General features: G+C 54.5%; 7 protein-coding genes across 7 annotated transcripts; 5 read left to right on the forward strand and 2 right to left on the reverse strand.

The window, feature by feature from the left end:
- Window positions 1-30: 30 nt before the first annotated feature.
- Window positions 31-1,854, forward strand: BDY17DRAFT_294700 (mannose-6-phosphate isomerase). The gene is made up of 4 exons (XM_033733184.1): window positions 31-163; window positions 218-238; window positions 292-374; window positions 425-1,854. Exons 1-4 carry the CDS (start codon window positions 133-135, stop codon window positions 1,628-1,630), a joined length of 1,341 nt encoding a protein of 446 aa, XP_033590529.1. The 5' UTR covers window positions 31-132; the 3' UTR covers window positions 1,631-1,854.
- A 320-nt stretch (window positions 1,855-2,174) lies between these two features.
- Window positions 2,175-3,811, forward strand: BDY17DRAFT_316080 (Metallo-dependent phosphatase-like protein; the record flags this gene model as incomplete). Its single annotated transcript, XM_033735984.1, has 4 exons — window positions 2,175-2,484; window positions 2,538-2,851; window positions 2,902-2,941; window positions 3,015-3,811. 4 exons carry the CDS (start codon window positions 2,175-2,177, stop codon window positions 3,809-3,811), a joined length of 1,461 nt encoding a protein of 486 aa, XP_033590530.1.
- An 89-nt stretch (window positions 3,812-3,900) lies between these two features.
- BDY17DRAFT_294703 (catabolic 3-dehydroquinase 1) lies at window positions 3,901-4,945 on the reverse strand. Its single transcript, XM_033733185.1, has 3 exons — window positions 4,909-4,945; window positions 4,346-4,843; window positions 3,901-4,284 (listed from the first exon to the last, which is right to left on the reverse strand). Exons 2-3 carry the CDS (start codon window positions 4,507-4,509, stop codon window positions 4,053-4,055), a joined length of 396 nt encoding a protein of 131 aa, XP_033590531.1. The 5' UTR covers window positions 4,510-4,843; window positions 4,909-4,945; the 3' UTR covers window positions 3,901-4,052.
- Window positions 4,946-5,111: 166 nt separating this feature from the next.
- On the forward strand, window positions 5,112-6,580 carry BDY17DRAFT_316081 (alkanesulfonate monooxygenase; the record flags this gene model as incomplete). Its single annotated transcript, XM_033735985.1, has 3 exons — window positions 5,112-5,172; window positions 5,229-5,339; window positions 5,397-6,580. The coding sequence occupies 3 exons, from the start codon at window positions 5,112-5,114 to the stop codon at window positions 6,578-6,580; spliced, it is 1,356 nt and encodes a 451-aa protein (XP_033590532.1).
- Window positions 6,581-6,993: 413 nt separating this feature from the next.
- BDY17DRAFT_322849 (FAD dependent oxidoreductase) lies at window positions 6,994-8,441 on the forward strand (the record flags this gene model as incomplete). The annotated part of the gene is made up of 2 exons (XM_033736890.1): window positions 6,994-7,581; window positions 7,644-8,441. The coding sequence occupies 2 exons, from the start codon at window positions 6,994-6,996 to the stop codon at window positions 8,439-8,441; spliced, it is 1,386 nt and encodes a 461-aa protein (XP_033590533.1).
- A 53-nt stretch (window positions 8,442-8,494) lies between these two features.
- BDY17DRAFT_118643 (uncharacterized protein) lies at window positions 8,495-11,184 on the reverse strand. The gene is made up of 5 exons (XM_033729284.1): window positions 10,374-11,184; window positions 9,809-10,298; window positions 9,590-9,754; window positions 8,714-9,540; window positions 8,495-8,645 (listed from the first exon to the last, which is right to left on the reverse strand). The coding sequence occupies exons 1-5, from the start codon at window positions 10,889-10,891 to the stop codon at window positions 8,549-8,551; spliced, it is 2,097 nt and encodes a 698-aa protein (XP_033590534.1). The 5' UTR covers window positions 10,892-11,184; the 3' UTR covers window positions 8,495-8,548.
- Window positions 11,185-12,073: 889 nt separating this feature from the next.
- On the forward strand, window positions 12,074-13,763 carry BDY17DRAFT_248364 (uncharacterized protein; the record flags this gene model as incomplete). The annotated part of the gene is made up of 2 exons (XM_033730905.1): window positions 12,074-12,127; window positions 12,183-13,763. The coding sequence occupies 2 exons, from the start codon at window positions 12,074-12,076 to the stop codon at window positions 13,761-13,763; spliced, it is 1,635 nt and encodes a 544-aa protein (XP_033590535.1).
- Between the last annotated feature and the right edge of the window lie 242 nt (window positions 13,764-14,005).

Here is a 14,005-nt window from a genome sequence, read left to right on the forward strand (position 1 = left end):
GGTCGTCCATAAAAATTGTTGTTCTGAACACTTTGATGTTACGCAACATCTCGTCACACTTCTTCAGCGACAATTATTGAAGACCTCCAAGATACGCATCGACCCCTGGTTATTTCGAATTCCACATTCAACATGCAGGTGCCACTTCTCCGTTTGAAATGCGGTAAGTGGCGAGAAGTCTGTAACAAGCATTGAGCGTTGGGCTAACTTGCACCAGGTTGCAATAGTTATGAGTGGGGTAGGTTGTTCAACAGTAGCATCGCAAATGCCACGATGACTGAGAATTCGTAGGACGAGTCGGCAAAGACTCCTCTGCCGCGCGGTTCGCCTCTGCAACCAACTTCACAGTCCAAGAGGATAAGCCATATGCCGAGGTGAGCACAGGCAATGCGCCTTCGTATATCTTATTCTGACTCGTCTTCAGCTATGGATGGGTACCCATCCCTCCAACCCCTCATATGACTTGGAAACTGGTCGCTCGCTTCTAGACATGGTCCAGGATAATCAAGCCTTGCTGTCACAATCCGTGTCGAAACGCTACAACCAGAAACTGCCATTCCTCTTCAAAGTGCTCAGTATCAGCAAAGCATTGAGCATCCAGGCCCATCCCAACAAGAAACTGGCTGAAAAGCTACACTCAAAGGACCCCCAGCATTACCCCGACGACAACCACAAGCCCGAGATGACCATTGCAATAACTCCCTTTGAGGGACTCTGCGGCTTCCGCCCGCTCGCCGAGATCGTCCACTTCTTGCAGACTGTACCCACTCTGCGGCAACTGGTTGGAGAGCAAGCGGCCAAAGATTTCGAGTCTCAAGTCGAGCAGGGTGGTGACGTTGAGAAGAACAAGCAAGCTTTGCGCGCTGCTTTCACGTCTCTGATGGAGTCCAAGCCCGAAGACATTGAGAAATTCGCTCCCCAGCTCATCCAGCAGGCCAAGGACGAGGGTTCCAAATTCGCTGGTGGCGGTGTTGCAGCGTCCTCGGGTAAGGAGCTGAGCGAGTTGATGATCAGGCTCAACGGTCAATTCCCCAATGACATTGGCTTGTTCGTCACCTTCTTCCTCAACTTCGTCAAGCTTGAAGTTGGAGAGGCCATGTTCCTCAAAGCCGACGACATCCACGCTTATCTTTCCGGAGAAGTCATGGAGTGTATGGCCGCGTCTGACAATGTGGTCCGCGCCGGCTTCACTCCCAAGTTCAAGGACGTGCCTACGCTGAGCTCCATGCTCACGTACTCTTACGCGCCCATCGAGGAGCAGAAACTGCAGACGACCGACTACCCATATGCGAAGCTGAACGCGACAGCCTTCAAATCCGACTCCTCCTGCACTCTTTACGACCCACCGATTGAGGAGTTTGCGGTCATCCGCTCCGTCCTTGGCTCTGATGGCAGCAAGGTCACATTTGAGCCCATTGAAGGCCCGTCCATTGTGATTTGCACGGGAGGCAAAGGAAAGATCAGTGTCGGGCCAAAGTCAGAGGAGCTGAAGGAGGGCTTCGTGTACTTTGTTGGAGCCACAGCCGAGCTGGTTTTGGAAAGCGATGGCAACGAGCCGCTCGTCACCTACAAGGCTTTCTGCGAGCTGGAAGAGACGGTGACGAACGGTGACAGCCGTGGGCACCTATGATTGAGTCTGAGTTTGGACTTTCGTGGACGCCATCGAGTGATGAAATTGCATTGATTAGCACCGTCAATATAGAGCCCGCCATCTCCAGAAGACCGTTGGAAAGGGTCCTTCTCCGCTAAACCCGCCGCCACCCGCACCGGGGCAGACTAGCCCCAATAGTCTAGCTCGCAGTCGTCCTGGCGATCTGCTATGGGGGTCTAATTTGCTCTGCGACACTCCTAACCATTCATCGCGGCTCGTGCTTGGTAATAATTTCGCGCAGTTGACGACAATCGTTCAGCGGACTCTCCTTCCATAGTAAGGAGTCCGGAATCGTCGGATCAACTTGTTGTCGCGGCGTCGTTCGTACCAAGGTTCTTTAAGACGTACCTCGGATTCAGCCCATCACACCACCTCGCATCTGCCTTCCCTCGCATTGATCTACTTCCTGCTGGCAGGCATATTATAGTCAGCCTCCTGGCTTCTCGACCTCGTCATCCACGCGCATCTTCATCGCGTTCTAGTGCATCCAACTCGAACACATCAGGCCTCCATAACGCCCAACATGCAGTGTCTACTGAGCGCGCTGCTCCTGGCCGGCGCCAGCGGCGTGCTGGCGAACGTCAACTACCCACCCATCCCGTCAGACAAGACAACACCCGTGCAGCAGCGCCTTGCTTTCAAAAGCCCGACGGAAATGTCAGTGGGCTGGAATACCTACGAGCAGCTCTCCAACGCTTGTGTTCAGTACGGGACTTCGCAGACTGCGCTGAAATCCAAGGCATGCTCGGACAGCTCGGTGACATATCCGACTTCTCGGACGTGGTCAAATGCTGTCACTTTGACGGGCTTGAAACCAGCTACTCAATACTACTGTATGCTCTGGCGTAGCCTCCGCGCATTTGACAATCTCTAACGTGGGTTTTAGACAAGATCGTGTCCGGGAATTCAACCGTCAGCCAATTTGTTAGCCCTCGACTAGCAGGCGACACCACCCCCTTCAATGTGTCTCTCGTGATTGATCTGGGCGTTTATGGCGACAACGGCTATACCACCACGAAGCGAGAAGAGATCCCTGCTATCCAGCCTGCGCTACAGCATACCACTATTGGCGCACTCGCTCGCACTATCAACAATTACGAGTTTGTGATCCATCCTGGCGACTTTGCGTACGCGGACGACTGGATTAAGACTCTGTCGGACTTGCTGAACGGGAAGAATGCGTACGAAGCTATTCTTGAGGTACGCCATTCCAGGCACGATGTGTGATATGACGCTGATGTGCATTGCAGAACTTCTACGACCAACTGGCGCCAGTCGCTGGTGTGAAGGGTGAGTCGTCCACGCAATCCATCGACTATTGCGACACACCCGAGTCTCATGAGCAACACTGATACCTCATTAGCGTACATGGCATCTCCCGGCAACCACGAAGCCGATTGCCAGGAAATCCCCTACACCTCCAGACTCTGTCCCACTGGGCAAAAGAACTTCACCGATTTCCAAAATCGTTTCGGCAGAACCATGCCCTCCACCTTCCCATCTCAATCCACTAGCAAATCCCTCCAAGCGAATGCAAAGAAAGCTGCAGCCCTAGCGAACCCACCATTCTGGTTCTCCTTCGAGTACGGCATGGCGCACGTCGTGATGTTTGATACCGAGACCGACTTCAAGAACGCACCTGACGGGACTAACGGCTCCGCTCACCTCGATACCGGCCGCTTCGGCTTCCCAGGCCAGCAGACGGCCTTCCTTCGCGCGGACCTGGCCAGCGTCAATCGCACCCAGACTCCTTGGCTCATCGTAGCCGGACACAGGCCGTGGTACGCTCTTGGCGACGAGCAATGCGGCCCATGCCAGAATGCATTCGAAACCATCTTCTACCAAGCGGGCGTGGATCTCGCCATCTTCGGCCACGTGCACAACTCCCAGCGCTTCGCGCCTATGTACCAGGGCAAAGTGGATCCAGCAGGCTACAACAACCCCAAGGCCCCCGCCTACATTATCGCAGGTGGAGCAGGGAATATTGAGGGGCTGTCGACGTACAGCTCGAATGCCACAGGGAATGTCTTTGCGTACGATGAGGACTTTAGCTATGCTACGCTGCAGTTCAAGGACAGCGAGCATCTGGGGATCCAGTTTTTACGGTCTTCGACGGGCGAGCTGCTGGATAGCAGTGTGTTGTACAAGAAACGGGGATGAGTCGTAGTCCGCGATGGTAATCGGTAGATTGAACAAAACGGGCATGTTTGCTTATGTACTGGCTTCTGGCCGTTGCGGAAACTTCTTCACGACAAAGTCGATCGCGTACTTACTAGAGCGTGACTGTCAGCAGATGTCGATAACGACAGAAGGCTGGTCTCAATGATGCATACTATCCCTGTGCCCCAAACCCAACCTATGCTCTACGTCAGCAAGTCATTCACCGCACGTCAAACGAGAGTCAACCCACAATAATCGCCTTCGCCTTATCCGAAAAATACGAGTGATGCCGCCACGGCTCCCTCGAATGCACATTCGACACATGCAGCTCGACAAACGGAATCTCAACACCTAGTAAGGCATCTCGAATCGCGACAGAGGTATGCGTGAAGCCTCCAGGGTTGATAACGATGCCGTCCGTCCCGTCTGTTCGCGCGGCGTGGATGCGGTCGATTATGGCGCCTTCCCAGTTGCTGGGTAAGCATCGGACGCGTCAGTCTCGTTGCCTACATTGAGAGGATTGATTTTATTCACCTCTGCATGAAATCTATGGCAGCATTCAGACTCTCGGCCTGCTTCTTGCCGCTGGCTTCGACATCTGCCAGCGTTTCGTGGCCGTAGATTTGCGGCTCGCGGGTCCCGAGCAGGTTCAGATTTGGACCGTTGATTACTAGGACGGATTTCTTGCCGTTGAGCATCTTGTTTGTCTGGTGGATTTTTGACAAATGTTGATGGCGAGCATGAAGTGAGGTATATCGAGTTTGAATGTCTTGCGCTTAAACGTTCTTCCACTGCAGGGTACTCGAGTTGCTTCCAGTGTATCACCATTGTTGTCGAACAGCTTGGTTACATGGATCGAGAAGAGACTGGCCATTTGGAACCATAATAGTTAGCGATGTTCAATGATTGATTGCACAGTACGTAAGAACATTAAAGAACAATCGGTCGGTCGTCGTAGCGAGTCCGAGCCAGACCAGGCTGCGAGGCTGATGGCTTGCATGACATTGCGCACCCGTAGAACCGATTTCTTTGCTATTGTTTGCCCAGGTCAGAATGATGACCTTTTCAAATCAGAGTTTGCGTTATTGGTTGCTCACATATTAGTCTTCAGCAATGATATTCTTGTTATGCAGACGACCAGCGATCAACGGACTTAACGGCTGAGCGAAGGCGTGATTTCATAATTAGTAATCTCTCATCATTCACGTACCTTGGGCTCGGTAATATGTTGACCTCTTTCACTCTCATAACCATCTCTAACAACCAGATACCGTCAGAAGTACGACAGAAAGAAGACACAATGGCTGAAAAGAAGCAGATGCATTTGACCGCTTTCATGCGGCCCGTCTCATTGCACACGGGTACGAAACAGGCACGGGTCAATGGCATCCTCACGAGCAATACTGACTCGGCACAGGCGCATGGCGATACCCAGGCTCGTACGCAGATGCCAACTTCAATTTCGCGCATCTTACCAGCTTCATCCAGAAGCTCGAGCAGGCCAAGTTCGACGCCTTCTTCATGGCGGGTGCGTATAGCCAGAACCCTTGAATCCGAGCGCCGTGCTGACCTCGGGGGAACGCAGACCACTTGGCTGTACTCAACATGCCAGTCGAGGCTCTGAAACGGAGTCAAACGGTGACGTCTTTCGAGCCTTTTACGCTGCTTTCCGCGCTTTCCGTCGTCACGGAGAGAATCGGTCTCGCTGCCACGGCTAGCACCACGTATGACGAGGCATACCACATTGCGCGACGATTCGCCTCTCTGGACCATTTGAGCAATGGACGCGCGGGCTGGAATATCGTGACGACGGGTAACCCGGAATCCGCGAAGAACTTCAACCTGGACGAGCACGTGGAGCATAGCGAGCGCTACAAGCGGGCACGCGAATTCTACGATGTGGTGACGGGTCTCTGGGATAGCTTTGCGGACGATGCGTTCATTCGAGATCAGGAGAGCGGGATTTTCATGGACCCTGACAAGATGCATGTACTGAACCATCGAGGCAACGAGTTGAAAGTGCGCGGGCCGCTAAACGTGGCACGCCCTGTGCAAGGCTGGCCAGTCATCGTTCAAGCTGGGCAGTCCGAACCAGGGAGGCAACTCGCCGCCGAAACCGCAGAAGCCGTCTTCTGCTCGCCGAAGAATATCCAAGGCGCAAAAGAGCTCTACGAAGATATCAAAAGCCGAGCTACTGCCGCGGGACGTAACCGCGACCATTTGAAGATCCTCCCAGCCGCGATGATCATTGTCGGCGACAGTGTCGAGGACGCTCAACAGAAGCGGCTGAAGCTGGATAGCCTGGTCCACTACGATAGCGCAATAGCTTCATTGTCCATCGCCTTAGGGACCGACGCATCCGGCTTCGACCCGGACGGACCGCTCCCCACCGAACTGCTCGAAACGAACGCAAGCAAGACAGCACGAGAATCGGTCCTGAAGCTTGCGGCAGAGGAGAAGTTGACGGTGCGCCAGCTCGCCCAAAGATACGGCGGCTACGCGGGGCTCGCTTTTGTCGGCACGCCCGAGAGCATTGCGGATGAAATGGAGACTTGGCTGAAGGAGGGAGCGTGCGATGGGTATACTTGCGTCTTCCCCTATCTTCCGCAAGGCTTGAACGATGTGGCGGATCGTTTGGTGCCGGAGTTGCAGCGTCGTGGTCTTTTCCGGAAGGACTATACGGGCACGACGTTGCGGGAGCATTTGGGCTTGCCGCGGCCGGAGAATCGCTTCTTCCCTTCGAAGCAGACGAATGGAGGCGCTGCTTGAGTAGATGATGGGCATGTCGCAGTGGATGAAGTATATCACTAGCATCAACAGAGGCGCGCTATATGTGCGGAGCGCCAATGTCAAACAAAGTCCCGATAGGTCGACCGTCTTTTCTTTAGGCAACAGTTGATATTGATTCACCAGCCCAGGCAAGGTTAGTGTTGTCCCTCGTACGGGGCAATGATGTTCACGGCAAGTCGCGTAGCGAGACGACGACGACTGGCGGAGTGGAACTCCGAGTTCCGAGTGAGGGCGGAATTGCACTCCATCCGCAAGGCGTGGTGTATAAAGCAGGCGTAGTAGATGGCCATTCAACTGTACCTCTCCGCTGCATCGTACCGCTCGAAAAGACTCTCATTCGTTTGGCGAGTCACCAACATCCCACTCCATTCAACTCGACCTTAGCCATCAACATGGGCAACGCATTCGCGGAGAATTCCAATGCCGCCAGCCGCAGCAACACCACATCCCAAATCCTCCCAGTACCCAACGCAACCACACCATACTGGCGAACAGAACTGCACGCAATCGACGAGCATCGTTCGACCCCAGACTTACCATCATCATGCGACATAGCAATCATCGGCGCCGGCATGTCAGGCGTTGCGACAGCTTACCACATAGTTCAAGCCGCGCGCGACGCGAACAAACAGATCCCCTCTATCGCAATTCTCGAAGCCCGACAAGTCTGCTCTGGCGCCACGGGACGTAATGGAGGCCATTCGAAGATCAAAGCTACGACGGCCATGGAGCAAATTCGGAGTGCGCCTATCGAGATGTTAAAGGAAGTGTGGGAGCATGTGCGCGAGCAGCCCTATGCTTTGAAGAAAGTGGTCGAGGCGGAGGGGTTGGAATGTGAATTCGAGTTGCGGAGGACGATTGACGCTATTTTAAGAGAGGAGGATGCGGGGGAAAAGAAGCGTGAGTTCTTGGAGTGTTTGGAGAAGGGGTATCGTTGGACTCGCGACACGAGTATGGTTGAGGAGAAGAATGCTGAGCAAGTGAGTGTCGACAACACTCCAATCTTCTTCCGAGAGTCACTCAGACTAACATCTCCCATCAGATCACCTCCCTGCACAACGCAAAACTAGCCTTCACCGGTCTCGCGTGCTCCTTTTGGCCATACAAACTCGTCTCCCAGCTGCTCTCTCGCCTGGTATCTCGCAACCACGTCAACCTCCAAACCAACACACCAGTCACCGCTGTAACGGAGTCCCCGGAAGGCCTCAACATCCTGCACACCGCCCGAGGCCTGCTGAAAGCTAAGAAAGTCGTCTTCGCAACCAACGCCTACAGCGCCGGAATCCTGCCCTCGTACGAAGGAAAAATCGTCCCGACTCGTGCAACGGCAACTCACATCACCCCGAAGAAACCCATCTCCCCGCATCTGTCGCACACATACAACATCAACCATGCTGTCCCCTCCACCGGTCCGGAGCGATGCGACTATCTGAACCCCCGACCCGATGGATCGATAGTCGTCGGCGGGGCCCAATGGACTTACTCCAAGGACCGAAGCAAATGGTACAACATCTGGGACGACTCGAGCATCATCGACGAAGCGCGGCCTTATTTCGAAGGGTACATGCAGCGGTACTTCAAAGGTTGGGAGGATAGTGGTGCTGAGCTCGACTCCATTTGGACGGGCATCATTGGGACGACGGCGGATGGGCGGCCGCATATTGGGGAGGTGCCGGGGTCGAAGGGACGGCGGTATATTATTGCTGGGTTTAATGGGGGTGGGATGGCGATTATTCTTACTTCCACGAAGGGATTGGCGAGGATGATCGTCGAGGGGGTCTCATTTGAGGAGGTGGGACTGCCGCGGTTGTTTAAGACGACGGAGGAGCGGTTGAGATAGCTTGGTCTAGGTTGAACGGTTGGAATTGACTGGCGGTGCGAGAATTGGATTCGACGTAGGTGTATCATATAGTGCCTGTGCGATCCAGTCGCATAAGTCTCGTTCGGTCACTCACTCTCCATCAGGTCCGTAAGGTCCATCAGACCGCCCCAGTCCAAGATCTCCGCCTCCTGGGTATCGAAGGCTTCGTTCTTCAGTGCTCGCCTGTTCACAACGCATTAGGGTCAATATACCGGTACGTTCTGAGAGGATTGCAGTCGAAAAGAACTCACGATCGTCCCAAATCATAGTACACTTTGTTTTCACCCTTCAAGAAACGCGCCATATGCGAGCCCCATCGCACTCCGATTCTGTGGGATATGTACTCCAACCGCTCGATGACCCAGCCTAACTGTATGGATGCCTCGTCGAACAGATTACCATGCAGCGGCTGGTCGACGAGAATCATTCGGTTGCCACCAGGACTCACTACCGGATTTGACAATCGTTCGAGCAGACATGTTCCAGCTAGGGTGAGTGGCAGAATGAGGAGAAGACCGCTGGAAACGCTAGCCTTGCTCGGCGCCGGCATGTCAGGACTATTGCCCAGAGCGTAAGCGGCCGCGATGCAGATGTCGTTCATCATTCGATTTCGAACAGTGCTGAAATGCTCCAAGTCAGGCATGGAGGCTGTTGCTCCTGTTGTAAACATCGGCCATGACCGTCTCCACATTGCTTCCTGGAGGCGACTGAGGGTGATGCGTAGACATCGCCAAATGTTCCATTTTCGATGCGCTTGTGGGATGCCGTATTCGTGTCTTGTGCCGTTCCACGCGTGCTTGGAATCCGGATCGTGCACGTCGTAGAATGAGCATACTGAGCCAGAGGCCATTGTGCGTTCGGACCAGCCGAGCAGGTCTGTTTCCAGGATTTTCGCCAGCTCAATGAGCTCTTGATCCGTCTTTGAACGCTCTCGGTAATGAGCTTTGATGCTAGCGAACCTCGAGGACAGAATGGCAAGTTGGTCCGCCGGGGTGTTCATCGGATCGTACTCGAGAGCCTGAGACCACGATACAATGTACTCCGGGACTTCGATTTCTTGAACGATACACTGATTGATCTAATCGATTGTTAGCCCGATCATGATACAAGGACAGGATGTCGCTGACAATGTGATCCCGCATCTCTCGGAAAATCATCGCGCCGCTCTTTGTTCGGATCTGATTTCGTCCTCGCAAGTGAAGCACTTGCGCGCCACCCTCCACGTGCTGCCTCCATGAATGTGCAGATGGACCTCCTGGTGCATGTGGACCACCTGCTTCCCATGTCAGGCGCTGGAGTCATGTATCAGCACAACATTCATATCCGTGCGAGGGGTCTTCACACACCTCAAACAATGAAAGTAGCCACACCGCCACCAGAGTGTTGTCCTCCCTCACTCTCTGCGGATGTCGGAGCGCATTATTCGTTGCTGTGATTGCGTCGACGTAGTGTAGTCGAGCTAATGCTCTGCCATCGTCGCTATCATCGCGATTCGCCATCGCAGCCAGCGCGCAAGCCATGATGGGCTTCAGGAGGAAGTCGTCGGGTGACGTGCCTTTCAGGAAGGCCAAGTGAGAGTCAGAGACGATGTGCTCGAAGAAAAATTGCTTCGACGAGGCTTGGATATCAGGCGTGCTCTGCCGAGCGAGCGTGCACGAAGATAGACTGGGCCCGGGATCACTTTGTGCGCTTGCAGCGCTTGCCCTGCGCGTGACACTCTCCGTCTCATTTTTGAACATAAGATCGGAAATGTTGCGATAACCCCCACACGCTTTATCCATACGAACACATCGTGAGCAGGCGGGTAGCTTCTGATCACAGTTCTTCTTCATCTTTCTGTTGAGCCATAATTTAGAGACGATCAAACGCTTGAAACCGCAGCACCAGTTCTTGGTCGAGTGTACAACGTACCTGCAATTCTCACAACCTGCAGACGGCCTGCCTTTGTAAACCATCTTGTGTGGTGTTGTCTCAGCTGATGGTGGCGGGAGTTGATCGCATCGACCAGACAGACTTCGTTTCGAGGTTGCAACGCCCGCTGGGCATGTGTCTTCCAGAGAGTCGTCCGCTTTTCGAATCTTGAAGTGATGAGGAGACAATTTTATATAGCCAGGCCATGCTTTGAGTGGTCGATCATCTTTGCGGCTGCCGCAAGTCGACGAAAGGAAAAGACCATTATGAGGCGTGATGTGGCGATTGCCAGACAACGGTGTTCCCATCTGAGCATGCTCAGCGCCGTAAGAGATCTTCAAACGGAGTGAAGTAAGGTCGTTGTCGTCGGCATCTTTATGACGGCCCAGCCGACAGCCACGTTGCGACCCAGACCGTGGCCGCGGTCCTTGCCCCAGGCTCCCGTTGCGGACGCCATACTGTGTTGGGCAGGAGTTCGCCAGGTCGGGACGACCGTCGGTCTTCGTGAGAGACATCATTCGCGCACCGTCCGCAGCATGCGGCTGAGGTCTGGAAAGATAGCATGGTATAGAGATGCCGCGGAGTCTAAAGAGTCGACCGGGTCATTCCACCCTGTGTCAATCCCAAGGCTCGATTAGGAAAGCGATGCGCTGTTCGCTCATTGGTCAATACTTTTGCAGCACGGCTAGCACTCGTCGTAGTGTGTTTGGGGGAACAACTTCACGTAGGGCTGGTTTTCCCGCCCTACTCTATTCCAATAAGTTGATCTTTAAGCGCGGGATAGGAAAAAGACCGCTTGCTGTATTCGTCGTACTTTCGTATAACGCGCGGCAGGCTGTGTGGTCAGAGACTTATTAGCCTTGGCGTAGAATGTCTTGATATCTGCGCGGGGAATGCAAAGCGGTGTATATGATTCATTCGTTGGCTGATACCTCATTCGTTAGACTCATTATTTCCGAGGGTTACGGAAATACAGTGTTGAGAATATGATTGTCCGCAAGCCTTGTCCAGCTAAGTGCGACTCTGGCGACGATCAGCGTGAAGAGGCGTGAGGTTGGAGATACGAGACATTGTCAGTGAATCATCTAGGGCAGACGGAAATACGACACGAGGAAGATGTCGGCCGTTCCGCTGTAGGAGCTGAAATGCTCTCGACTCGTGAGCGAGCCCATCTGCGCGCTGGTTGCCGAATGAAGCAGTGATCAGCAGTCGGATATCGCCGTCAGGTACAGCTGCTCATGGAAGACGAGGCTCTTGCAGATGTTCGACGGCGTTGCGGCTGAATCGACCGTCTCGTCCGGAGTCGAGGCCCGGTCCTCCATGCCGAAGGGTATCGCCACCGCAGCCGCGGAATCCAGTGTCCCTGGTGCCGTCGCACACCAGCTAGGCAATACACTTGCAGGTATCATCGTTGCGGCGGAAACCAGATCCGTAGTTGTCGAGCTCATGCAATCCGCTTCGATCATCAGCAGCGTTCACCTGGTGGCCTGGACTAAATCGTGACTTAATACGTCGCGAAGTTGAAGTGAAGTCCTCAAGGCTGTGGAGCATGAGGCAGATTGATGGTGCCAAAAGTCGGGGTAAGCTAAACGGATGCCAAAAGTCGTGGCATATCGCGACTCGACTCGAGCCTCAATGACCCCTAGCGGAACACGTTTCACTACACACATTTGGCCAACAACAATAACATTCGAATCACCATGGCGGACGAAGACAAGGAAAAGGCGGAGAAGCTCGCTGCCGCGAAGAAAAGGGTACTACAGCGCCACTATGTTCAGTAGGGAAGATACCAGCTAACAAATCTCCCAGTTCGAACAATTGAAGAAAGAGCAGCAGAAGAAGACGAAGAAAGGCGGCCCCAAAAGGAAGGACGACAAAGCATCAGACTCCAAGACGGAAGAGGCGGAAGCAGCAGAGGCTATACGACCTGCAGAAGACGAAACGGCCGTGGATACGCACGCAGAAGCCCCTGAGGAAGCCTCTCGTCCACCCGCGGCGCGGCAGCCCTCGATCTCGGAGCAATCAAGACAGCGATCCGAGTCGTTTAGGCATGGCACTACTGTGCCGACATCGCCCGCTGCCGGGGACGTGCAAGATTTGTACCGTAAGCAAGCCGCCCGCATTGAGGAGTTGGAGAAGGAGAATCAGACTTTCAAGCAACAGCAAGACGAAAGTGCAGCACGCTTGGCGAAGGCGGAGGATGAGCTCGAAACTTTCGGAGAAGGCAGCAGTCAACTCGCCGAGCTGAGGAGCAAGAGTCAGGATGTTGAGCGTTTGGAGACGGAATTGGCCAATATGCAACGACAGCTTGCACAGGCGCAGCAGTCCTCAAAGAGCCATACTAGGCGAGCATCAGGAGTCACTCCCGACGTGACCGAGCAGCTGGCCAACAAGACATCAACCATCGAGTCGCTTGAATTGGAAATCAGCAATCTTCACAACCAGATCAACGGCTTGCAGAACACTATCTCCGAGCGAGAGGCATCCATCCAAGAAGTGCAAGATCGCGCTAGCACTGCGGAAACGGCAACAAAGACCGCCCAGCAAGAACTCGACGCGCTGAAAGTGTCCATCTCTTTCCCCAGCGACGAAACGAAGGCTGCAAACGAAAACCCTGAAGCTCTTACTAAGCGCATCACCGTTCTGGAGTCGGATCTCCGCACCGCCAACACGAATCTCGAGGCCGCGGCGAAACGAGCAACCGGGCTGGAAGCAAAGATCGAGGCCTTGACCAAACTGCACCGAGACGCCAACACCACGTCCCAGGCCAAAGACCGTGAACTCACGGAGCTCCGCGCGCAACTCCGTCGCCGCGACCGGGCGAGTAACGTGCGCGATGTATCCGACTTCGAGCTTGGAGAAGAGGAGACGGAGACAGGCTCCCTGCATGCGCGCATCCGCGCCTTGGAGGCGGAAAACTTCGACCTGCGCCGCAACGAATGGCGCGAGAAACGCGCAGAGCTGCAGCCGGAGATGGAAGAGCACAACGGGCACGCGGGACTCTACGAGGATGTCGATCTCAACAGTCCATACGGCGGGTCGCGCAAGGGTAGCGCCCCGCGGCAGCAAGCCCACAGCACCTTTCAAGACGTCATTACCAGCGGCATTTCCGCCTTCACTGGACGAGCGCGCGAGGCGGCGGCGGCGTCAGCGAGGGGCTACCCGCCGCGGAAACAGAGTCTGGCGCTGCTGAGCGAAGACGGAGACGACGAGTTTGATCCCGAGGCATTCCAGTTGGCGCAGGAGGAGGAGGCGAAGCGGCGGATCGAAAGGGTGAAGGAGGTGAAGAGGGGTCTGGAGAAGTGGCGCGGTTGGCGGGTGGATCTCACAGAAGCGCGGCAGAATGCCGTTGCTGCCGGGCGAGAATATGCGCCGGTGTTTGGCGTGTGAGGTGAATGCTGAGAAAGTGGCGGGAGGCATGTGAAGAGTGCAGCGCTCGTGTCACGCACCCCGCGCGTGTGCGGCGTTTGCTGTCTGAGGGGAACTTTCGCGGTGCGGTCATCTGCTATTGTCACGCTTTGCTATTGTCGCGCGCGGTGAAGTCTGTCTGGCTGCCGCAGTGACTGCCTGCTCGTCACGCCTTCGACAAACAAAAAAACCAAACCACTCAACTTGACCGAGACATCCTTTTA

Source organism: Neohortaea acidophila (assembly GCF_010093505.1).
Source record: "Neohortaea acidophila strain CBS 113389 unplaced genomic scaffold BDY17scaffold_4, whole genome shotgun sequence".
Lineage (NCBI taxonomy): Eukaryota > Fungi > Ascomycota > Dothideomycetes > Mycosphaerellales > Teratosphaeriaceae > Neohortaea > Neohortaea acidophila.